The sequence below is a fragment of the Ovis aries genome, chromosome 16, assembly GCF_016772045.2.
Source record: "Ovis aries strain OAR_USU_Benz2616 breed Rambouillet chromosome 16, ARS-UI_Ramb_v3.0, whole genome shotgun sequence".
NCBI classification, from domain to species: Eukaryota; Metazoa; Chordata; class Mammalia; order Artiodactyla; family Bovidae; genus Ovis; species Ovis aries.
In genome coordinates this window covers 68,055,611-68,079,879 of record NC_056069.1, presented here as the reverse complement: position 1 = coordinate 68,079,879, position 24,269 = coordinate 68,055,611, and the positions used below count along the sequence as shown (strand labels likewise).

The 24,269-nt window shown below is 46.6% G+C and overlaps 1 protein-coding gene across 1 annotated transcript in view; it reads left to right on the top strand.

Moving 5' to 3' along the window:
- The first annotated feature begins 5,893 nt into the window (after positions 1-5,893).
- The window catches only part of ADAMTS16 (ADAM metallopeptidase with thrombospondin type 1 motif 16), a 183,599-nt gene continuing 165,223 nt past the window's right edge, over positions 5,894-24,269 (top strand). Inside the window, exons 1-3 of the mRNA XM_042233642.1 lie at positions 5,894-5,953; positions 6,041-6,143; positions 16,624-16,949. Coding sequence (XP_042089576.1) covers positions 5,894-5,953; positions 6,041-6,143; positions 16,624-16,949 — 489 coding nt within the window. The remainder of the gene's footprint in view (positions 5,954-6,040; positions 6,144-16,623; positions 16,950-24,269) is intronic.

Sequence of the window (24,269 nt, the reverse complement as noted above, 5' to 3'; positions counted from 1 at the left end):
TCCCTCTGGGTGGGGGAGATGTGGGAGCAAGCAAGGCCTTCCAGGGGAAAGGTGATCAATAAACAAGGCCCCCAGCAAACAGGGGATGTGATACCAGGCAAAGGAAGAGAGAGAAGAGAAGAAAACCAGACAAGCAGAGAAAGTGAAAGTGAAAGTTGCTCAGTCATGCCTGACTCTTTGTGAACCCATTCAGTCCGCGGGATTCTCCAGGTCCGAATACTGGAGTGGGTAGCCTGCCCCTTCTCCAGGGGATCTTCCCAACCCAGGGATCAAATCCAGGTCTCCCGCATTGCAGGCAGATTCTTTACCAGCTGAGCCACCAGGGAGGCCTCAAGCAAGAGAAAGGCATTTGTGAGCACACCTTAAGACATGAAAGGACAGGAAAATATGAGAACAGTACTTCCCAAGATTGATCAACAGTGCTTTTTTCCTACAAACTGACTTTTCAATGTCTAAACCCATGCCTGTCCCTGCTAAGAGGGGCTGCTGAACGTTAAAGGCAGTTTGAAAAAGTATAATCTGCATTTGTATCGATTAATTAATCATTATTATATTTCAAGTTTATTTTTGAATCCCAAATTTTGTTGAAGGATGCTATCAGATTTGTATGCTTATCACACTGGTGGTTTTTGTTTTTGCTGAGTCACTAAGCTATGTCCGACTCCTTGTGACCCTACAAACCACCACGCCAGGCTTCTCTGTCCTTCACTGTCTATTGGGGTTTGCTCAAACTCACATCCATTGAGTCAGTGATGCTATCTAACCACCTCATCCTCTGCCACCCCCTTTTTTTCCCTCCCCTAAATCTTTCCTATCACATTGGAGGTGTGACTCAAAGATATTTTAGAGACATTAGCCAAACTCATTGGTTCTTTCAAGAGAATGGGTAAAGAAAGCTAGCAAGTGAGAAGATTTTATTTGCATTATTAAGAAGTAATCATTGCAAATCCAAATTTCCCCAAACATAGGATTGCTCAGTTATCAGGAATTAATGGAAAGTTTTGTATCTTAGTGACTTTACAGACCCACAGTTGATTTTGTTCATAAAAGCAACCTTAATAAAGTACCAATAAATACCCTGATAGAGTATTTGTTTACTCTGATACAGACAGAGATCTGTAACATAGCGTCATGTGGTTACTGATTTGAAATTTTATAGCTTGAGAACTTGTTTTTTTTTTTTTTTTCATCTCATGAAGATAGAATGAGACAGCTGAACTAAAATTGCTCAATCAGAGTCATGATGTTAATTAGTTGTCCAAGACATGGTTTCCCATTTGACTCTTGCCCAGGGCATTAAGTTAAACACAAACTGTGGTGTTCACAACATTACAGATGGCATTCTTCATCTCTGAGAACTATCCAGACTTTCCCCAGATCCTTTAGCAAAGAGAAAGACTGGGTTCTCTTTCCCCATAGTTTGTGTGAGTCAGATGGGCAGTTTTTTCCAGTTATCCAAGTCTTCACAAATGAGACGTGATATGGGAAAAAGGAATCCAATTTGCCACATCAGATTTGCCGTGCAATTCTTGGTCTTAGGGCTGCAGAAATGCTGAACTCTGTTCAAGAGATGCAATCTTTTATTCTGGAAGGATCACTGCAACTATTTCCCGTGTAAATCAACTGGGCTTGGACGCAACGGTTGGAGCAAGGGGAATGTTGATGCTCATGTTGAATTTGCTCTATACTCGTCTGACTCTGCCAACTGATTTTTTCCTCATGTGTTCTATTTTTTAAAATAATATGGATTACTTTTCATTCACATGCACTAAAATGCATTTAAGTTAAAGTGCTCTTAAGTTTACATATCAGTTTTCACATTCCAGGCATTGTTCTAACTTCTCTGTAAACACTCACTTATTCTGTCCTCATACTAACCTTTTGGTTAGTTTTTATCATGTCCATTACACAGATGGGAAAATGAAGCCTCCTATAGGATAGGAAACAGATCTAGCATCTTATCTTGGCATTCTCCATTTTACCTGATAAATAATTTAATATGAAAATAACACTTCATTCAGTCCTTCAGTTTTCTTTTGCAGTACATGTGTACATTTACGAGTATATGACTGAGTTTTACTTCCATAACAAAATCTAAGATCTTGTTTTATAAGAAGCAAATTTAATTTATCATGTGTACTGATTTTTTTTATATCTTCAGTTGTCAGACCTATGCCTGATTTTTATTTTTCTGTTGCTGATCTCTAAATATTCAAAACCTCTTTACTTTTCTAAATACTAAAAATGTCTTTACTTTTCGTTTCCCATGTATCTTATTATTTTTATCACCAGTATTTACTTTCACCTTTTCAGGATTTTAGCTTAATTCCCTGAAATTCAGTTACAAAGAAAGCAATGTATGTGAGAGTATAGTCATCTCACCTGCAGAGCAGAATTTTTATCAACCTTACTTAGACATACATACAAATAAACCTTTTATTTTTCAGTAATGGTTTTTGTTATCTCGTAACATCAGCAGTTATCTAAACTCTATACTGACCTATCTTAACGCTAAACACTGTGCTATGCTCAGTTGCTCAGTCATGTCCGACTCCGTGACCCCATGGACTGTAGCCCCCCAGGCTCCTCTGTCCTTGGGATTCTCCAGGCAAGAATACTGGAGAGGGTTGCATGGCCTCCTCCGGCAGATCTTCCCCACCCAGGGATCAAACCTGCATCTCCTATGCCTCCTACACTGACAGGTAGGCTCTTTGCCTCTGGTGCCACCTGGAAAGCCCAAATAGGGCACATGAATTCCAGAGGCAGAGATGGAAAAAACTGGCAGGAGCAAAACCCAGGGAATGAAAAGGCTAATGTTCTAGCATGATCTGGCATACTGGGGAGGCCCAGATAACTGCCACTTGTTGGAAATATTCCAAAGCAAAGAAATCACTTGGAAGTCTTTGCAGTTCATTTTACAAAGTTGCCAATGCCCAGAAAACAAAACCTGAAAAGGAAGTCTGCACACGTGTGCTTCCTCACCTCCCCTTCTCTCCCGTCCTGAGGGGGACCACTGCCCCAGGGTTACATACAGGACGACCAAACACAGGACACCCGCCTGGACGGGCAAGACGACCAGCGTTTACCAGTCATGATGCCGAGAGGTATATGGTGGGGTCTGGTGCCTTGTCGCCCCAAAGCCAATAAACAGGCCAGGTTGGTGGAAAGGAAAGTTTGCTTTATTTCTGATGTGGGCAACTGGGGGTGGGGTGGGGTGGACGTCTGTCCGCAGGCTGACCACTCCCCCCCCCCATCCCTAGCAACCAGTGGGGCAAGAGATTTCCTGGACAGAAGGGGACTATACACAAAAACAGCTCAGTCAACTCTGACAGTCATCAAGAAATTGGTCATCAGTGGTCTCATCAACATCATCTTCATTGTTTTAAGTCCAGTTAATTTTCAGTTCCAGGGTGCGTTGGTTCCCATTGCTTTGAGGCCAGTTCTTGGAATTATGGCAGCTTCTGGCAGGTTATAGTCCAAGGGGTCGCAGAGAGTCAGAAGCCACTGAGCAAGTGAGCAAAGCACACCTACAGGAGTAGGTCCCTGGGCAACTGGTCTCCCATTGGGTGCAAAGCCAGCACATTAACATAATAAAAGCTACTTTTCTTTCTCTCAGTACTCAGGAAATTCCAAATTCGGAGCGCTCTGTGCCAGGAATTGGAGGAGACCAAACACACGTATCTTATTATAAGTCACAAACGGGCTCCACCGTCTCCTGTGTCCCTCCTGTACCTAGCCCATCCACTTCCTTCATCTCAACCCCCAACCTCGCCCCAGGCTGCAGTGGACCCTTCATCTATGTCATCTAGGATGAGCACCAGATTCAATGAGGGGCTAAAAAACCTGGAAAACCTTCATCATTGTAGAGGATATAGCTTCTTAACGATGGAAAGATTGATTTTGGTTGTATTCCAAAAGGGGAATAAAAGAATTCCAAAAGTGGACCCTTTTTACCTACCATTCTTCTTTCATTCCATCCGATGAACTTGCAGAAAGAGAGCCGTGGGTGTGCAGCTGTGATGGTCGCTAGCCTTGGAAAACCTGATGCCCTTGCAAGTTACCTTCCACGCAATTAGCGATAACTAGATATCCTCCGTTTACCAAGCATGCAATGCCCAGTCCTCAGGACAAAGGGACGCTCTGCCTCCTGCAGAACCTTGGCCAGCCTCCAGTGAGCCCCTGGCAGACCGGCTATGGGCACACCCGGGGGGCAGACACCAGTTAGGAACTTCGTGGGGGAGGGGGTGGGGAGGGGCTTAAGCCCACTTCCCAATGCACTTTTTGTAAAATTTCTCCCACTTCTGCAGAGTTTCCAAATAAATAAATATGAGAAAGAGAGCGAGAGATGAAGACGGAGTCTGCCCTTCACAGCCTGAGGGTGCTCCGTGTCTGCCCAGCAAGCCTGCACGGCCGAGCTGCCAGAAATCAGAGGCACCCACGGGCTCAGGGCGAGCCAGGCGAAGGGGGTCCAGAGACCACTGCCACCAACTTCCTCAACTTCCTCTCCAAAATGTGCAAAAACCGGCCAAGACGGGCTTAACTGAATGTGCGGGGCACTGGGACCACGAAGCCGGAGCCCAGACTCCGGAGACCTCCAGGAGGTAAGGGGTCTAGCAGGCCAAGGAGCAGTGAGTGGAACGGAGTGGCCACAGGCAGGACACACGCTGGAGAATCCGGTGCGCTCAGCCGCCAGCGCGAACACAGGCACGGCGGTGGACGCGGGGGGAGGACACAGAGACCGCCACTAATACACATTCACGTACACCTAGCGCGGGTCCGCGTGCGCTCACGTTCAAACGCACGCACGAGCGCTCACACACAGGGCCATCAACAGGTGCAGAACCCGGGCTGGGCTGGTAGGCGGGCGGGTGGCCGCGCGTCCTCAGCCTCCTAGCGCGACTGGCACAGCGGCGCAGGAACTGGCCCGGGCCCGCACCCACCCGCGAAGCCAAAGCCTCCCCTATCGGCTGCACTAGGGCCCCAGCGGCGCTGGGACAGGCGCGCTCAGAGCAAGGCCAGGCCGCGGCGGCCAGGACCGCTGGAGCCCGGAGCGCCCACACGTCCCAGGGCCGATGGGACGGAGGCCGGAGCTTCCCCCACCCTCAGCGCCTCCCGAGCTGGCGGGCGATGCCCGTTGCGTCCTCTGCTCTCCGACGCGCGCATCTGCCAGAAGGTCTGGGCACTCCTGTTTCACACCCCGCCTCCCCCGGGCGAAAGGGCAGGACCAGCGGGCGCAGTCCCGCCGCATGCCGGCGGGCGGCAGGTGTCGGCCTCTGGATGCGCAAGCCTGGCTCTCGGGAGTGGGGACCCGGGAGCGCCGGGGCGCCGCGCCGCGCGGTGCGAGCCTTGTCCAGTCGCGGACTGCGGGCCGGAGCGCTCGGGGCGGGCGGCCCCAAGCGGCTCACCGCCCCCGCCCCGGGTCCCCGCGGCCCGGCCACCCGCGTGCCCACGGGACGGCCGGCCAGGCGCGCCGACTGCGAGCCCGGGAGCGCGCGGCTTCTCCCGGGTCCTCCTCTGCTCGCGCCCCACCCCGCCGCCCTCTCTCCTGCCTCTCCCCGTCCCCTCCCCTCGCCTGCCCTCCCCGTCTCTCCCACGGTGCGGGCGGGCGCTCCGCCGCCGCCCCCGCCGCCCCCGCCGCCCCCGCGGCCGCCACTCCGCCCCCCGCGCGGCGCGGAGCCGCAGTAATAACCCCGGCGCGGGCGGCGCATCCGCCGCGGGACACCGTGCTGCGCGCCGGCCGGGCTGGTCCTCGGTGCCCGCTTCGCAGGGCTGCCGGACTGGGGAGCCTCCCGCGGCCCCGGGCCCCTCCGAGCGCCCCTGGATGGAGCCGTGCGTTCTCCCCGCGGCGGCGCAGCGCGGGCGACGGGCGCGGGGCGCGCTAGGCGGCCGGGCCATGCGGGTCCTCGGCCGCGCGGCGCTCTGGGTGCTGCTGCTGGCGCAGGTGGGTGCGCAGGTGGGTCCCGACGGCGGGGGCGGCGTTCCCTGGAGCCCCCCTCGCGCAGCCGGGTCTCACCGAGGTCTCGACGCTGTTTTCCCGCAGGCACCTGCTTGCGCCGTGGGACCCGCAGCGGCCTCGCCGGGGAGCCCGAGCGTCCGGCGTCCTCCTGGCCCCGCGGAGTGGCCGGGCTCGGGGGAAGAGGGCGGTAAGTCCGCGCGGGGCGGGAGGGGTGGTTCGAACCTTTTCCGGGGAGCAGCTTGTAAACTTCAAAGCTGGTTTACAAAACGCTGTGAAGGTTCCTAACTCAGGGAATTCCCTATAAGACGCTGCGGCGCTTCGCCAGCGAGCACCGCTGAGTCAACTTTCAGCAATATTTATATCATTTCCCAGTAAAACAGATGCGATTTACCAGCGTTATTACCATAAGCATTAGGGAAGAAAGCAATGGAATGTATTTGGATGAAATAGAAGAGAGAAATAACCTAGGAGTTATATTAACGCAGACACCAAAGCGATTGCAAAGCTTATAGCGCCTTTCATCCCCTCGTCCCCTCCTTCACCTGTCCCTTTCCGGCCTTTTACGGCGAACACCCTTCACTGCCAGGAAACTAGGAACTAGAACCACCATGGGACCCAGTAGTCCCTCTACTGGACATATACCCTGCCTGCCTGCCTGCTCAGTCGTGTCCGACTCTTTGCCCCTGGTGGACTGTAGCCCGCCAGGCTCCTCTGTCCATGGGATTCTCCAGGCAAGAATACTGGAGTGGGTTGCCATTGCCTTCTCCAGGGGATCTTCCCGACCCAGGGATGAAGCTCAGGTCTCCGGCATGGGCAGGTGGATTCTTTACCACTGAGCCCCCTGGGAAGCCAGAGCAGAAGACAAAAAGACAGCTGTTTTGCTCTGTAGCTACCTTGGCATCGAAAGGGATGCTCCTGGAGAGCTGGCGGAATGGGTAATCAGTGTCTTGTGACTTCATAAGAGCAATGTCCAAGTCCAGTGCCTTGCTGTGACAGAAAAGCAGGTCAGAACTTTGTGCAGTGTGTGGTTATATTTTCTCTCCTCACAAGCGGCATTTATTATTCCATGTGTCAGGGGGAGAGACCTCCCTGTCCTGACCTGCTTTAGGGTAGCTGAGAAAGCAGGCGTTTAATTTCAGTTGCTAGCTGGCTTTTCATCTGAACCCAGTCCATTGGCAGTTGCTAAATACGAATACTTTGCATCGATTCCAAGAAGAAATTGCCATCTCAAATGTTGTTAGTGACTTATAGAGGAAGAATCAGGTTTGATTACCCCATCATATTTTTTCAGTAAACCTCAAAAAATGAGTTAATAATTCAGAACAACTGAATGTAGCTTCTTAACAATACTCCTCAAGGCAATCATTGAATTATATGCGTCAATTATTGAGATTCCTCCTGTAAGAGCCTGGGAAGTGATAAATGAAATGCGGGAACGTAGGACCTCTTCCGAATCCACCAGAGGGCGCTAGAGGTAAAGAATAGAAAACGTTTTCCCTGTATTTGCCAAAGAGTTATTTCAAGCTCACCTTTTTGGGCTTGCCCTTGTCTTCAGTGTTTCTCTTACGTTTCATTCTAGTATGTAATGACTTATACTGTAGTTAATTGTCTTTCCCCACTTAAAAAGTAAGATTTTTTGAAAATTCTAGCTTTCTAGAATCATGAGAACTCCTGAAGGCCTCAGAAGAATTTTCAGTGTTTCCTAACATTTATGGGGTTTTCTGGGAGGTAAGAGCTTTAGAGATAGAGAATCACCTCCAGGAGGAGAACCCAAGACATCTTGCCCAAGTGTGCCCTTCTCCCCGGAGGAGCGTCCTGTGAACTGGACTCCAGCCTGGCGGGCATGTGGCTCTGATCACCTAACTCCTCAGCTGGGGTCACAAACCGCAGAGTTCCCGAAAGAACCAGTTGGCTGGCTTGGTTAGAACTTCACGGGGAAGGTGGGTGCCATCGTCAGTGAGGTTGTAGCCCAGGGGACACGCCGCCCCCTCGTCTCCCGCTGTGGAGGTGTTTCAGGTCCACAGTTACAGATGGCTAACTTGAGAGAGTGAGTTTCAGTGGAAAGCTCCCACAGGATCAGAGAAAGACTGCTTGTCCTCAGCAGTGGCCTCTTTTGACTTTGTGTGATGCTGGGGTTAGCTGACTGCTAGATGTCTGGGGATGCCTTCAAAACCTGGAGGCTCAGATCGTAACGAATCCGCCTGCAATGCAGGAGACCCGGGTTTGATCCCTGGGTCGGAAAGATGCCCTGGAGAACGGAATGGCAACCCACTCCAGTATCTACCTGGAGAATCCCATGGATGGAGGAGCGTGACAGGCTACAGTCCATGGCTTCGCAAAGAGTCCGGCATGACTGAGTGATTAACACTTTCTTTTCTTTCAAAACCCACAGCTGGCTGTGAAGTAACTCTTTTGGCCAAAAGGCTTGTTTAACACATATTTTAACCTCTATAGACAATGTTGCTGGGTGTCTGGAGTAATTATGCAGTTAGAGAACTCCATATATTCTGTGAGCAACAGTAGATAAGTTCATGGAGATCAGTTCTATTTTCAGGCATTCGGTGCACTCCTTTCATTTTGGCTGATTCAGCATTGCTTCTCCTTCAGAGGAGACTTGAATGCTTTTTCTACAAATTAACCTTTGTCATAATAATAGCAGGTCTTTTTCAGAGCAAAGACAACAGCCATTCCTTTCTCCATGGGATCTTCTTGGCCGAGGGATTGAACCCAGGTGTCCTGCACTGCGGGCAGATTCTTTACCATCTGACCCACCAGGGACTCCCCAAAAGATGTAGCATGAGCTTGTTATTAATAGCTTTTCAAAATCTAGGGTAAGCTAAGCTTCCAGGTCAAGGGTGGAAGCTTTTAGAGTTTTGTTCTGTTGAACAAGAGAGACCTGTGTCTGTGGGCATGCATTCATAGTTTATATTGGTTTATACTCACACATTCACATAGCCTGAGACAGGGCAGGCCGGCCCAGTGCTATGCTGGTAACTGTTTAACAACAGATTCTTGGAGGCTCTGGTTTGTCACGTGTGCTGGTTCCCACGGGCCAAATGCTCCCACGCGGCTGATGACAAGCTATGCGTGTGAGCCTCTCAACATGCAGTCAGGACGCAACGCGCAAAATCCGTTCTCCAGAGCTGGCACCGGGCGACTGCGCACGCACAGAGGGCCCACGCATCAAGCACTCAGTCTGAGGCTGGAGTCTCTCTAGACTCGGCGCTTAGTCAAAAACAGCTCTCGAAATCAAGTTGATCAGGGTGCTGACTGCAGCAGCCATGTGTGAATTTCTTCTGCTTAAAAATGCCTCTGTAAGGCTGAGGTCTTATTTCAGGGATTCTAAAGGATCAGGAATCTCACTAATTTTTTTTTTTTTTTCTTGATTTCACAAGCCAGTAGTTTGGGGGATTATAATTGTAAACCTTAGCTCGAGAGTTAGTTTGAAACTGTCATTTTACACCGGTGATAGATCACCTTCTCTCGGAGGAGTGGTAAGCGCACGGGGGAGAAGCTCTGCTTACTTTGTTCATTCATAGAATTCTGTAGCTATGAGCCTCCTCACGGTCATCTGCACAGAACTGACAGTGCGTATGTGACGCGGAGGCTGCTGCTTGACACAAGAGCCCGGGCTTCTCCGCCTTGCAGACGCTCTAGACCTTTGGTTGCGGCAGCCTGTCCTGTGCCTGGAAGAATATGTACCTTGGACTCACCCACTAAATCCCCACAACACTGCCGTCTGCTTCTGCTTTGTGAAAACCAAAGTGTCCCCAAAAGTCCCCAGCATCTCCTGGGAGTGGGGGAGGGGTAGCACCCCCGCTGAGAGCCACTGGGCTCAGTTTTCTCTCCTGTTCCCCTTTATCCTGGGAAAGGACTGTGATTGGTGACAGTGAGTGGCTTCGAGGTGGTTGGAGCCGGTGTGCTGTGTGAGCATGCGCCAGATCTCCAGAGCTGACCCTTAACCTCCTCAGGAAATTTGGGAGCTGGTTTGTTGAAAATCAAAAGAAACCTGTGGGGAAACCATCATGTTCAAAAGAAGATTAGGACTTCTCTGGGGCACCAGTGGTTAGCTTCCACTACAGGGGGCTTGGGTTCGATCCCTGGTCCGGGTACCAAGGTCAAGAAAAAAACAAAGTAACATGAAAAAAAGACTAAAACTAAAACACCAAACACTCATCACTTCCCAGTTCTTGAAAAGTGTTGCTGTTGTTTATCCTTTTGACAATATCTGCCTGTGCCTCTGAGCAGTGCCGTGCCATCCCCGCCTTCTCTGGATGGGGACGGTATCTCTCTGGATGGCATCACTGATTCAGTGAACTTGGGTGAGCTCTGGGAGATGGGGAGGGACTGGGAGGCCAGGTGTGCTGCAGTCCATAGGATCGCAAAGAGTCAGATATGATTTAGCGGCTGAACAACAGCAACGTCACCTCTGTATGGTGGAGATGCTTTGTAACGGTGTGCTACCATGCAAACCTCTAAACTCCGCGTTCAGTGATGTCACGTGGGTAATTGACATCAGCCTCAGTGGGAGTATTTATACCACAGAAATTGGCAAATGCTTCCCACCAGGCCGGCCCCCCACCCCACCCCCACCATAGCTGGCTGTGAAAGATGTATCAGCAGAATGCTGTGTGCATTTCTGTAGAGTCTTAAAAGTTACTTTGAAAAAGAGTTATGATAGGTCCCCCTTCCCCATAAAGGATAAAGATTGTATGTCTTCCAAAGTAAAGGTCAGAAGAATATGACTTTATGTCATCTGGGAACAATCTGATTTTTTGAATGGTAATCATCTTTTTATGTGCAATAAATCTGCTCGTTACCAGGGTTTGGAACAGTCCCCAGGCTTTGTCCTCATTCCAGAGCCTCTGTTGGGATGGAAACAGACGGGTGTGAGGTGGAGACTTCCAGAGGGTTCGCAGGGCAGGAAGAAAGGTGTTAACACAGCCACGTCACACTAGCTTTTCTCCTGAGTCCAGAAAGTGGGATGAGGAAGGCAGGTGGGGAAACGCAACTGCATGAGCAAGAGCTTTCCCTTGTTTTAGGAGTGCCCAGGGACAGACTTCTTTTTTATACAGTTCATGGGGTTCTCATGGAAAATTTGCTGAATTGGTTTGCCATTCCCTCCTCCAGTGGACAGTGTATTAAAAAGCAAAACCATCACTTTGCAGACAAAGGTCCATATAGTCAAGGCTATGGTCTTTCCAGTAGTCATGTTCAGAGGTGAGAGTTGGACCATAAACAAGGCTGAACGTTGCAAAATTGATGCTTTCCAACTGTAGTGTTGGAGAAGATGCTTGAGAGCCCCTTGGACTGCAAGGAGATCCAACCAGTCCATCCTAAAGGAAACCAACCCTGAATACTCATGGAAGGACTGATGCTGAAGCTGAAATTCCAATACTTTGGCCACCTGATGCAAAGAGCCGACTCACTGGAAAAGACCCAGATCCTGGGAAAGATTGGAGGCGGAAGGAGAAGGGGGTGACGGGATGAGATGGTTGGAGGACATCATGCTTCAGTGGACGTGAGCTCTGGCAAACTCGGGAGATGGAGAGGGACAGAGGGGTGTGGCGTGCTGCAGCCCATGGGGTCACGGCCGGACACGACTGAGTGACTGAACGAGCACAAGCGGTGGCTGTGGTCCACACTTACACCAGGGTATTAACACCCGATTTGTTTCCTCCCCTTTTGAAATTATTGCATAGAATTCAAGCAGGTTTGCTTTGCTTTCTTGTTTTCCTAAGTAAAATATGAAATAACCACAGTGTATTCTCCCATATCAGGCACCAGGGCCCTGCCTTGATGCATATTGCCAAGTTTGGTTGGCCAGTGGCCAGCCGGCGCCTGCTGACTGTCTAATCTGTATGGGCCCCGGGTCACCAGTTACCTGGACGACGGGCCAGGTCTGTGAGCCCGGGAGTAGCCCTCCAGGGGATGACGTCAAAGCCCTTGACCCGAGCAAGCAGGAAGCATGGGCTGAAACAGGCCGTGGCCAATCCTTCGGTTATGGGCTGGGTACCGGGCCCCTGACTCTCCTTGCTGAGGAACTCATCCCCAGGGGCTCTGGGCAATGCCTTACCACCCCCACCTTCTCTGCCTCACCCAAACCAGACACTTGCTTTTATGACCATCCAGTGGCTGCCACCCACTCTCTCTGGTCCAGTGGAACCCTTCAGATGCCTGCCAGGACGGCCCAGGGACTTGTGGGCGAGTACTTATATCAAAAGAGCTTTGGTTGTAAAGGAAAATTTCTTTTTTCAGAAAAAGTTACTCAAGTACTGTTCCCACGTGTGTGAGAGGTGCTCATCACGTCTGACTGTTTTATGACCCCGGGGACTGTAGCACTCCAGGCTCTTCCATCCATGGGATTTTCCAGGCAAGGATACTGGAGTGGGTTGCCCTTTCCACCTCCAGGGGAATCTTCTTGACTCAGGATTGAACCCATGTCTCTTGCATTGCAAGCCAGTTCTTTACCACTAGTGCCAGCTAGCTAGTGGTTGTTCTGTCTCTTAGCTGTGTCTGACTCTTTGGGACGCCCCTGGACAGCAGCATGCCAGGCTTCCCTGTCCTTCACCATCTCCCAGAGCTTGCTCAAACTCATGTACATTGAGGTGGTGATGCCATCTCACCCTCTGTTGTCCCCTTCTCCACTTGCCTTCAGTCTTTCCCAGCATCAGGGTCTTTTCTTTTTTAAAAATTATTATTTTTTTTTGGAGGTTAATTACTTTACAATATTGTATTGGTTTTGCCATACATCAGCATGAATCCACCACAGGTATACACGTGTTCCCCATCCTGAACCCCACTCCCTCCTCCCTCCCCATACCATCCTCTGGGTCATCCCAGTGCACCAGCCCCAAGCATCCAGTATCATGCATCAAACCTGGACTGGCAATTTGTTTCATATATGATATTATACATGTTTCAATGCCATTCTCCCAAATCATCACACCCTTTCCCTCTCCCACAGAGTCCAAAAGCCTGTTCTGTACATCTGTGTCTTTTTTGCTGTCTCGCATACAGGGTTATCGTTACCATCTTTCTAAATTCCATATGATGTGTTAGTATACTGTATTGGTGTTTTTCTTTCTGGCTTACTTCACTCTGTATAATCGGCTCCAGTTTCATCCACCTCATTAGAACAGATTCAAATGTATTCTTTTTAATGGCTGAGTAATACTCCATTGTGTATATGTACCACAGCTTTCTTATCCATTCATCTGCTGATGGACATCTAGGTTGCTTCCATGTCCTGGCTATTATAAACAGTGCTGGGATGAACATTGGGGTACACGTGTCTCAATTCTGATTTCCTTGGTGTGTATGCCCAGCAGTGGGATTGCCGGGTCATAAGGCAGTTCGCCTCATGTGGCCAAAGGATTGGAGTTTCAGCTTCAGTCCTTCCAATGAATATTCAGGGTTGATTTCCTTTAGGATTGACTGATTTGATCTCCTTACAGTCCAGGGTACTCTCAAGGGTATTTTCCAACACCACAGTTCAAAAGCATCAGTTCTTCAGCACTCAGCTTTCTTTATGGTCCAACTTTCACATTCATATATGACTACTGGAAAAACCATAGCCTTGACTAGACAGACCTTTGTTGACAAAGTAATGTCCCTGCTTTTTAATATCCTGTATAGGTTTGCCATAACTTTTCTTCCAAAGAGCAAGCAGCTTTTAATTTCATAGCGGCAGTCACCATCCTCAGTAATTTTGGAATCCAAGAAAGTCAATTCTGTCATCGTTTCGCCATCTTTTTGCCACGAAGTGATTGGACTAGATGCTATGATCTTAGTTTTTTGAATGTTGAGTTTTAAGCCAGCTTTTTCAATCTCCTCTTTCACCTTTAACATGAGGCTCTTTAGTTCCTCTTCTCTTTCTGCCGTAAGGGTAGTGTCATCTGCTTATATGAGGTTATTGATAACTTATCCCGACAATCTTGATTCCAGCTTGTGCTTCATCCAGCCCGGCATTTTACATGATGTACTTTGCATAGAATTTAAATAAACAGGATGACAGTATACAGCTTTGACATGCTCCTTTCTCAATTTGGAAGCAGTCTGTTGTTCCATGTCTGGCTCTAGCTGTTGCTTGACCTGCATACAGGTTTCTCAGGAAGTAGGTAAGATGGTCTGGTATTCACATCTCTTTATGAATTTGCTGCAGTTTATTGTGATCCACACAGTCAAAGGCTTAAGTGTAGTCAATGAAACAGAAGTAGATGTTTTTCTGGAACTCTCTTGCTTTTTCTGTGATCCAACAGATGCTGGCAATTTGATCTCTGGTTCCTCCACCTTTTCTAAATCCAGCTTAAACATCCAGAAGTTCTCAGTTCACATACTGTTGAAACCTGGCTTGGAGAATTTTGAGCATCACTTTACTAGTGTGTGAAATGAGGGCAATTGTGTGGTAGTTTGAGCATTCTTTGGCATTGCCTTTCTTTGGGATTGGAATGAAAACTGGCCTTTTCCAGTCCTGTGGTCACTGCTGTTTTCCAAATTTGCTGGCACATTGAGTAAGGCACTTTCACAACATCATCTTTTAGGATTTGAAACAGCTCAACTGGAATTCCATCACCTCCACTAGCTTAGTTCATAGCAATGCTTCCTAAGGCCCTCTTAATTTTGTACTCCAGGATGTCTGGCTCTAGGTGAGTGATCACACTATCGTGGTTATCTGGGTCATTAATATCCTTTTTGTATAGTTCTTCTTTACAAAAGGCACTGATCACTGCCTTCCTAGTTATTAATGAAAAGAAATAAGGGAAAACAATAGAATGGAAAAGACTAGAGAGCTCTTCAAGAAAATTAGAGATACCAAAGGAACATTTCATGCAATGATGGGTACAATAAAGGATAGAAATGGTATGGACCTAACAGAAACAGAAGATATTAAGAAGAGGTGGCAAGAATAAACAGAAGAACCTAGCTAGTACTGTTCACCAAATGACCAAATGCCGCTTCTGTAGGACCATGCTTTATTTTACCTTATGGCTCCAGGAAGCGTGTCCTACTCATGCAAAAGGACCAGTTATTAAGCATCAGACTGTCTCCTGAGAACATTTATTGGTGGAGGATCAGGATGAGAATATTAGGATCAAGTCTTGTCCTACATGTAAGAGGCAGTTGCATCCTGAGTTTTTAGGGTGTGAGCACCATGGTGTAGGTCTAGTCCTCTGGTGCTGGGCCTGACACCCCTTTCAAAGGCATCTTAGAGGGAATTTGGAGGAGGCCCGATATCTTGCTTGTCTGCTATTTCCTGGTGTTTAGACAAAATGCAGGCTAGATAGCAAGTCTTCTCCAAAGCGGTGCAGGCCCATTGCTAGTATGCAGATGGAGACACACGCAAGATATGTTTAAATGTTTGCAAGATGTAAATCAAAACAATACATTGGCTAAAACATTTCATAACCTAAGCTTTGACAAATCTACCTTCAGATCTTCCTGGGTGGTGCTAGTGAAAAGGAATCCACCCGCCAGTGCAGGAGACATCAGAGATACGGGCTCAGTCCCTGGGTTGGGAAGATCCCTTGGAGAAGGGAATAGCTACCCTCTCCAGGATTCTTGCCTGGAGAATCCCATGGACAGAGGAGCCCAGTGGACTATAGTCCAGGAGGTCACCGAGAGTTGGACAGGACTGAGCATGTCCGACTTTGGCAAATTGATCCTCACATGGTCTAAAAGCCCAGGTTCAAGCTTAGAGCATGGCGGTTCAGGAAGATACGATCCCTGGTGTGAAGCCCACCCCATGTCCGTGGTTCACATTCTGTCCCTCCGCCCAGAAACAAACACTCCCTGATGTCTCGATGGCAGAGATGATGTGTTAATGGTGGGGATAAAAGGGAGAATTCTGATCTGAGCAATGAAAAATAAGCAATGCTTGTTTTTATCTTTCTGAGTTACTTCTTTCTGTATAACAGGCTTTAGGTTCATCCACCTCATGAGAACTGACTCAAATACCTTCCTTTTTATAGCTGAGCAGTATTCCATTTTATGTATATACACCATATCTTCTTTATCCATCCATCTGCTGATGGACATCTTGGTTGCTTCCATATCCTGGCTATTGTAAATAGTGCTACAGTGAATACCAGGATAGAAGACTCCTCCAGAGAAAGGAATGGCTGCTCACTCCAGTATTCTTGCCTGGAGAATCCCATGGACAGAGAAGCCTGGTGGGCTACAGTCCATGGGGTTGCAAAGAGTCGGACATGAGTCTTGTTAACTGGTTTCTGAAAAACTATCAGTATTTTTAAGCTAAAATTTCTTATTAGTGGAATGAAAATGTTGCTAAAAGACAATATGACTAAAAGAATGTTTAAAGCTATAAAAATGATTACTTATTATAATTATTCTGGTGACCCAAAAAGCCCATACTTAGCTTCATTTGGTCTGTGATCTCTTTCTCCTTAGACGTGTCATGACAATTTCTGGATTGGCGATATCACATTATAGGCACAGCAGTGACTTCCCCAAAGGCCCCTTTTAAGATTTCCCCTTTAAACTCTGATTTTATGCATTCCGTTTGGATTTGAACGGGTGGAGGTTGACATTTCCACCATCTTTCTTGCTGGGTGATGATATCATCCAGTGTAAATTATATTTGAAGACGTCCTGATCCTTTTCAGAACTCTGAAATCACTCAGCCTCACATCCTCTCTTGATTTCAGACTATGAGCTGGTGTCTCCCTATGAGGTTGACCACAAGGGCAACTACGTGTCCCACGAAATCGCTCACCCCCAGAGGAGGAAAAGGGCTCTGGCCCAGCTCGGAGTTGACTCTCTGCACCTTCGACTGAAAGGCTTCAGGCATGACTTCCACCTGGATCTGAAAGCCTCCAGCAAGCTGGTGGCACCTGGATTTCTCATCCAGACTTTGGGAAAGCAGGGCACGAAGTCAGTGCAGGCTTTCCCACCCGAGGATTTCTGTTTTTATCAAGGCTCCTTGCGATCCCACAAAAATTCCTCAGTGGCTCTTTCAACGTGCAAAGGATTGGTGAGTACAGCTCATGCCGCTGGTCATGAAGTGATGGGGACATGGAAAGGGGACAAGTGACAATATTTCCCTTGTACTTTGGGTAGTTCTTCCACTATTGCAGTGCAGACTTCTTTGATTCGTCAAAGCAGGAGGAAAACCTGCCAAGTGGTGCTCTCTAAAATGTGCTGGTTGCTTCCTTTCCCTGCTTGGAAGCAGCGTGAAGGTCCTGACTTCTGTCGTTGTTATTCCACAGTGAGTGAGGCAGAGCACTGCAGCCTGAAAACTGTACGTAAGAACTTATGGCCAAGTCTGAAGGCTGTGACTTCTTCAGGGTTATTGGTCCTGACTTATCGGTTCCTTAAACATGTTTGTCACTTCCTAGCACTGGAGGATTGTCTTAACTTTGAATAGAACAATGGTAATCAACTGATTGGCCATGTGGGTTATTTGATCTAGTGCTTGAAAATGCCTTATTTCTGTCATTCTGATGTTGGTGACATATTTACGGATTTGAACATTCATTTCAAACCTAGTGATGAGTCCATGGCAGGGCAGTGTTGGTCTTACTGGGCTAGTGATGTTATTGGTGTTTTCTTCTTGTCCTTAATATCCGAACTGAAATGAAACATTCACTCAGTCATGTCTGACTCTGCAACCCCATGGACTGTCTGCCAGCCTCCACTGTCCATGAAATTCTCCAGGCAAGAATACTGGAGTGGGTAGCCATTCCCTTCTCCAGGAGTTCTTTCCGACCCAGGAGCTGAACATGGGTGTCCTGCTTTGCAGGCAGATTCTTTACCATCTGAGCCACCAGGGAAGCCTACTATTTAATTAGCCATTAAACATCTTCGATACCGCAGGTGGTCCTCTTTGTGCAAAACCCAGAGTTTGGGGCATCGGGTCAACTTGTAAAGGTACCTGAATCCCTCACGGTGACCTAAACTGAAATCTTAACTACTTGTCTTTTACTTTTCTTAAAATATTTCCATTTTAGAAGACAAAAGCTTAGAAGATGCTTGAATTCTTGGACAAAAGCTAATTAGTCAGACACAGATGAGGGAAACATGACCTAAGTAGCAAGCTGAAAAAAATGTGGGGTCAAAGCAATAAGGTCTTGATCGTGTTTGGCGACCAGATTTTTGAACATTTGTTACATCTCCAGAAAATCATCTAAGTCTGTCTTATTCCTTTCCCTGTTTGGAAAGAGAATTCAGACTCTACATCTCATAAGGATTTTGTGCGTGTGTACATGAATACTAGATGCTGAAGGGGCATTCAAAACTAATTCCTTGAAATACTAAATACGTGAAAATGCTATGTCCTGTGAATTTTTTTAAAATATATATTACCATTCTGCTTTTTAGGGAGAATTTGCTATGGTCTGGGCTCATGTCTACTATCTTTGGAAAGGCTTTTGGTTTGGGAACGGATACAGTGGGGAATTGTCAAGGGTAGGATGAGGATGACTTGGCACACTGTTCAGCATGAAGATGGTGTGGTCAGGTTCTTCCATTGTTCTCTTGAGAAGCATAAGTGAAAGTGAATTAGCTCAGTCTTGTCCGACTCTGTGCTATCCTGTGGACTGTAGCCTACCAGGCTCCTCTTTCCATGGGATTCTCCAGGCAAGAATAGTGGAGTGGGTTGCCATTTCCTTCTCCAGGGGATCTTCCCAACCCAGGGATCAAACCTGGGTCTCCCACATCGCAGGCAGAAGCATAGATCTTCCTTAATGAAAGAGTTATAACTCTTCATATAAGGCTCCAAAGGAAGATTCCTTGGCTTTCTTCAACAAAGGCTCAGACCAGACACAGGAGCCATCTTTGTGGTGAGGAGGTGCGCTGTGCCCTGCACAGCACCCTTGAGTTTATTTGTGGAGGCTGAGTAAGGCACTTGCTCCCTCCTAACCCAGCAGGGGTGCAGGCTCATGATGCCCTGGGTCCCATGAGCCAAGGCTTTTCCATGATGGCTGAGCTATGCCCTGGCGTCTGTCCCATGAAGAGAGTTGGTTGGCAGCAGCTTGAGATTTCTGACTGTCTTTGAACTCAATGGGAGTTAACACCAAAAGCTGTAAATTATGACAACTACATGCAAGATAGTGAAAGGAACAGAAGAAGACTCCTCTGCATAATAAACGTTGGAATTTAATATTTTGGTGACTGGAATAGAAAGCTGTGTGCTTTCACTATTAATCTTCCAAATACCTTAATTCCAACTAAAGTGATATTTTGTCCATAGAAGGTCATTGCATACATGACTTCAATTCGACTTATGAGTGTGCATTTCAGGGGCATTTACCATATGATAGGACAAATCAAAGGCATTATAAGGAAAAACAGGAGGGTTATGAAGTCCTCTATCTTTAGCCAGATAATAAAATTATTGAATGGAGATGCCCCACGAATCGCTGCCAAGTCTGTGACTTCCTTCCTTGATTGATGGTTACCCCATCCCTCCTCTTCCAAACCTGTTAACACATGAAGAAAAATAGCATACCTTTTATATTACATGATGCTGCCTTTTTTTGTTATTGTTATTCTTGGTTCTTTCAGGTTCTAATGAAAGGTCCAGGTGGATATCAGTTAAGCCCTTTCTTACTGGGTTTCTAGATAATGCAGTGATCTGATGGGAGTCAGGAGTGTGGTTCTGATTTATAGTAAGTACATATTCTTAAAGAAGAAAGACAAAATCAAAATGAACATTTTGTTTGTAATTGTCTGTGAATAGTGAATGTGCTTCAGAAGTGTGCCTTGCCAGAGCCTATCAGAGTTGGGTCCAAGGAGTGCATTGTCTGAAGAGAGAAGCAGGGGGTAGTTAATTTGCTGAAGAGTGATAAAATAAAGACAGATGTGGGTGTTAGGAGAAATGAAATGAATACTCCTCGCTCTAAGCAGTGAGGGGCAGCAGTGCCAGAGTAGTCCTCTGGGGGAAATATTGTGCAAAGCTGAATCCTTATTGTAGAATTAGAGTGTGATGATTGTGAGTGGAGGAGTCACAAGCAGTCTCAGGGAAGATCGTGAACATCGGCCAAGCTCATGGGTCCTTCGTAACACTGTCTATGAGTATTTGGAGTTAATATTTGTAAATGAAGCCCAAGTATAGTAAACTGAATAAGATCTGGAAGCCGTAAAATGACTTCTAGAGTCATTCTGGTGTTGCCAAGAGTATATTGACTCATTTTGCTGAATAAGGTTAATAAAAAAAATGGTATCTGCTCTACTTTCATCTCTACCAAAATGACATCAGAAAGCTGTTCTGATTACTAATCACAAGCACATAGATGTGTGCCGCACAATAGGTGCTCTTCAATACTTGCTAAACAGTGGATAGAATTACGGGGCTAATTACACTGTAGGAAACAGTGATGATCGCGACAGTAGAGAAGGAACAGCAGTAACTTACTGACTGTTGTTTGCCAAAGACTTGCCTAATAGCTTCCCATTTACTATCTCACTTGGCCTAACGATAACTCTAAGAGATAGGTACTATTTTTAAGAGCTTTATTAATATATAATTTATATGTCAACAGAGTTTCACCCCTTGAAAATGTATAATTTGATGTTTGGTGTTTTTTTTTAGTATATTCCGTGACTTGTGCAAACATCACTACAATCTGAAACATTTACATCATCCCAAAAAGAAACTCTGTATAGTCCAGTCCCTCTCATTTCTCTGAAACCTTCATCAGTCAGTCGTAGGCACCAATTAGTATAACACTCTGTGTCTATAGATTGGCCTGCTCTGGACATTTCTGATAAATGGAGGCTAAGATATGTGGTCTTTTGTGACTAGCTTCTTTCATTTAGTATACAACACTCAAGATTCATCCATGTTTTAGCGTGTTTAAAGGCTTCATTATTTTTATTGGTAAATAGTCCTTTGTGTACATACGCCACTTTTTATTTTGATGTCTATCAGTTGATAGGCATTGTGTATTTTCTTTGGTTATGTGAATGGTGTTTCTATAAACATTTGTATACAAGCTTTTGTGTAGACGTAAGTTTTCATTTCTCTTGAGTATGAATTTCTCCTGGAAATGCAATTGCTAGATCAAATGGGAATTCTGTGCTTACTATTTATCAGATTCTGAACCATTTTTCGCAGTAGCTGCACCATCTTGCATCTGTCCAGCAATGTATAAGTGTTCCAGTTTCTCCACATTCTGGAAACCGTTTGTTCTTGTCCATCTCTTCTGCTTAGAGGCATCCGAGTGGCTGTGAAGCGGTGTCTTGCTCTGGATTTGATTTGCTGGGTGGAGACGATCGGTTGGCGGTTTCTTTTGGTTTTCGTTGTTTGCTGTCTGTTTCTCCGTCGGCATTTGCGTATTCCATCCTGCTGCCATCTGGCATTGTTTCTGTTAAGAAGTCTTCTGTTTATCTCACTGTAGTTTTCTTATTCATAAAGCATTGGGGTTTTTGCTCTTGTTGCTGCTCTCAATGGGTCTTTGTCTTTCAACATTATTACTGTGCTGTGTATAGATGGGTGTATGGTTGAGTTTATCCTTCTCAGAATTATATGTGCTCCCTGAATATTCATATTAATATTTTCCCTCAATTTGAAAAGTATTTGACCACTGTTTCCTCAACTATGTTTTTCTTCTCCTTTCTTTGGTACTTTCATACTCTTGCTCTTCATATATTGGTGTGTTTAATGAAGTAGCACTTTTCTCTGAGGTTCCACTCATTTTTCTTCATTCATTTTCCTCTGTGCTCCTCAGATGTGTAATCTTGATTGATCAATCACCAAGCTTACTGATTCTCTGCTAGCAGTTCAAATCTATTATTAAGCTTCTGTAGTAAATTTTTTATTTGGAGAGTACACTTTTCAACTTCAATTTGGTTCTTTTTATAATTTCTCTTATTCTGTATTTAATGAGATGTTTCTATTAGGCCTTGCTTTAATACTTTGGACATGGTTTCCTTTGGTTCTTTAAACATATTTGTAACAGTGGCTTTGGAGTGTTTGTTTGTCTGCTAAGTTAAACGCCTAGATCTCCTTAGAAGCAGTTTCCATTTCTTCTTTCTTTTTCTGTGTATGGGTCACACTTTTCTGTTTCTTTTTGTGTCTCATAATTTCTTTGCTGAATACTGAGCATTATAGATAATATATCTTAGCAACTCTCGATACTCTGAGACTGACCATATGCCACCACTCAAGCAATTGTTGCTGTTGCTTTCTTTCTTGCTTGTTTAGTGACTAGATCAGTGAAGTCTGTTTTCTTTGCAACATGCAGCCTGCAGTGTGGCCTCTCAGAGAGTGCAGAGTTAGGGCATGTGCACAATCTTTCTGAAGCCTGTGCTCATCTGCCTCTGTTGGTATCACACCCAGCTCTTAGCCTACAGTAACTGCTAGGTGATCTTTTTGCATTCTGTTTAACAGCACGCTTGGTCTTGAATTGCTCCACAGTCTAATTTGTTTATAGAAGAGCTTTGCAGGACTAGGATGTGGCCAGTTACTGAGATTACTCCAACAGCAGGAAGAACCCTCTTGTCTTTTTCCCTGACTCTCTCTGCTAAACTGCCAGCTGGGGCACTGTTTCGTTTCTTGGTATGTGTGTCATGGAGCAAGCAGCTTTCTCTTAATTGCATGCAACAAGAATACCCATTATTTTGTATAATGCTGTTAGGCATAACTTGCACAGTCTGTTCCAAATAGAATCATTCCTTTAAAGTGAGCTTCTTGTTCATAGAACTTGTTTTTCCTCCTGGGAAAAATCTGTGTGCCTGTAAAGGAGCTGGAACTGATACACACTTCTCCTTCCAAAGTGACACCTCTGTCTCTGAGTGGAGCGCTGGGTGCTAATAGTAGCTCCTGGTTGTCTCAACTTTGATTCTGAGCATGAAACCCCTACTTTACAAAGGCTCCAGGTTGGAGGTGTTCCAGGATCTGTTATTCTCAGCCTGCAGAGCCTGGCGTAGAGCTTCCATCCTGTCATCAGGAGTTTCTTCAGTTCAGTTGCTAAGTCATGTCCAAGTCTTTGTGACCCCATGGAGTGCAGCACACCAGGCTTCCCTGTCTATCACCAAATCTCAAGGAGTGGTGGGGCTAGCTTAGCAGAAGGCAAATCAGCTTGCATACCCATGCCTGTCCTTAATAGAGTTTCTGCAATATAGAACTGTGGTGGGGGTGGGGGGGTCTCCCTAGCATTCCAGAGGTTAAGATTTCCCACTTATAATACAAAGGATAGAGATTTGATCCCTGGTTGAGAAATTAAGATTACACATGCCGTGTGGTATGGCCAAAAATATATTTATACATGTAAATACACACACACACACTCACATTGTTGTTGCTGTTCAGCCACTCAGCTGTGTCCAACTCCTTGCTCCCGTGGATTGCAGCATGCCAGGCCTCCCTGTCCCTACCATCTCCCAGGGCTTGCTCAAACTCATGTCCAGTGAGTCAGTGAGATCATCCAACCATCTCATCCTCTCTTGTACCCTTCTCCTGCCTTCAATCTTTCCCAGCATCAGGGTCTTTTCAAATGAGTTAGGTCTTCACATCAGGTGGCCAAAGGATTGGAGATTCAGCTTCAGCATCAGGCCTTCCAGTGAGTATTCAGAGTTGATTTCCTTTGAAATTGGCTGGTTTGATCTCCTAGCTGTCTAAGGTACTCACAAGAGTCTTCTCAAACACCACAATTCAAAAGCATCAGTTCTTTGGTGTTCAGTTTTCCTTATGGCCAAGCTCTCACATCCATACATGACTACTGGAAAAACCATAGCTTTGACTATACAGATCTTTGTTGGCAAAGTAATATTTCTGCTTTTTAATATGCTGTCTAGGTATGGCATAGCTTTTCTTCCAAGGAGCAAGGTTTTGTTTGTGCCCACCAAGTCACTGATGCTGGGAAAGATTAAAGGTGGGAGGAGAAGGGGAAGACAGAGGATGAGATGATTGTATGGCATCACCAAATCAATGGACATGAGCTTGGGTAAAATCAAGGAGTTGGTGATGGACAGGGAGGCCTGGCGTGCTGTAGTCCATGGGGTCACAAAGAGTCAGACACGACTGAGTGACTGAACTGAACTGACTGAACCAAGAGTCTGTTTTCCCAGTCCTGTTGGAGCTCTGTAATTAAATCCCCTTGGCCTTCAAAGTCACATTCCCTGGGGGTTCTCACTCCCTTTGATGGATCCCAAGGTTGGGAAATGTGTTGTGGGCCCTTGAGCTTTTGCAGCACTGCAGAACTTCTTTGGTATAATTGTTCTCCAGTTTGTGGGTTGTCTGCCTGGTGGCTATGGTGTGGCTCATAGGTCTGCTGCAGGACCTGTGGCTCATAGGACGCCTCCGAGGTCTGCTGCAGCCAGAGCCCCTGTCGTGGGGGCAGGGCACTGCTGA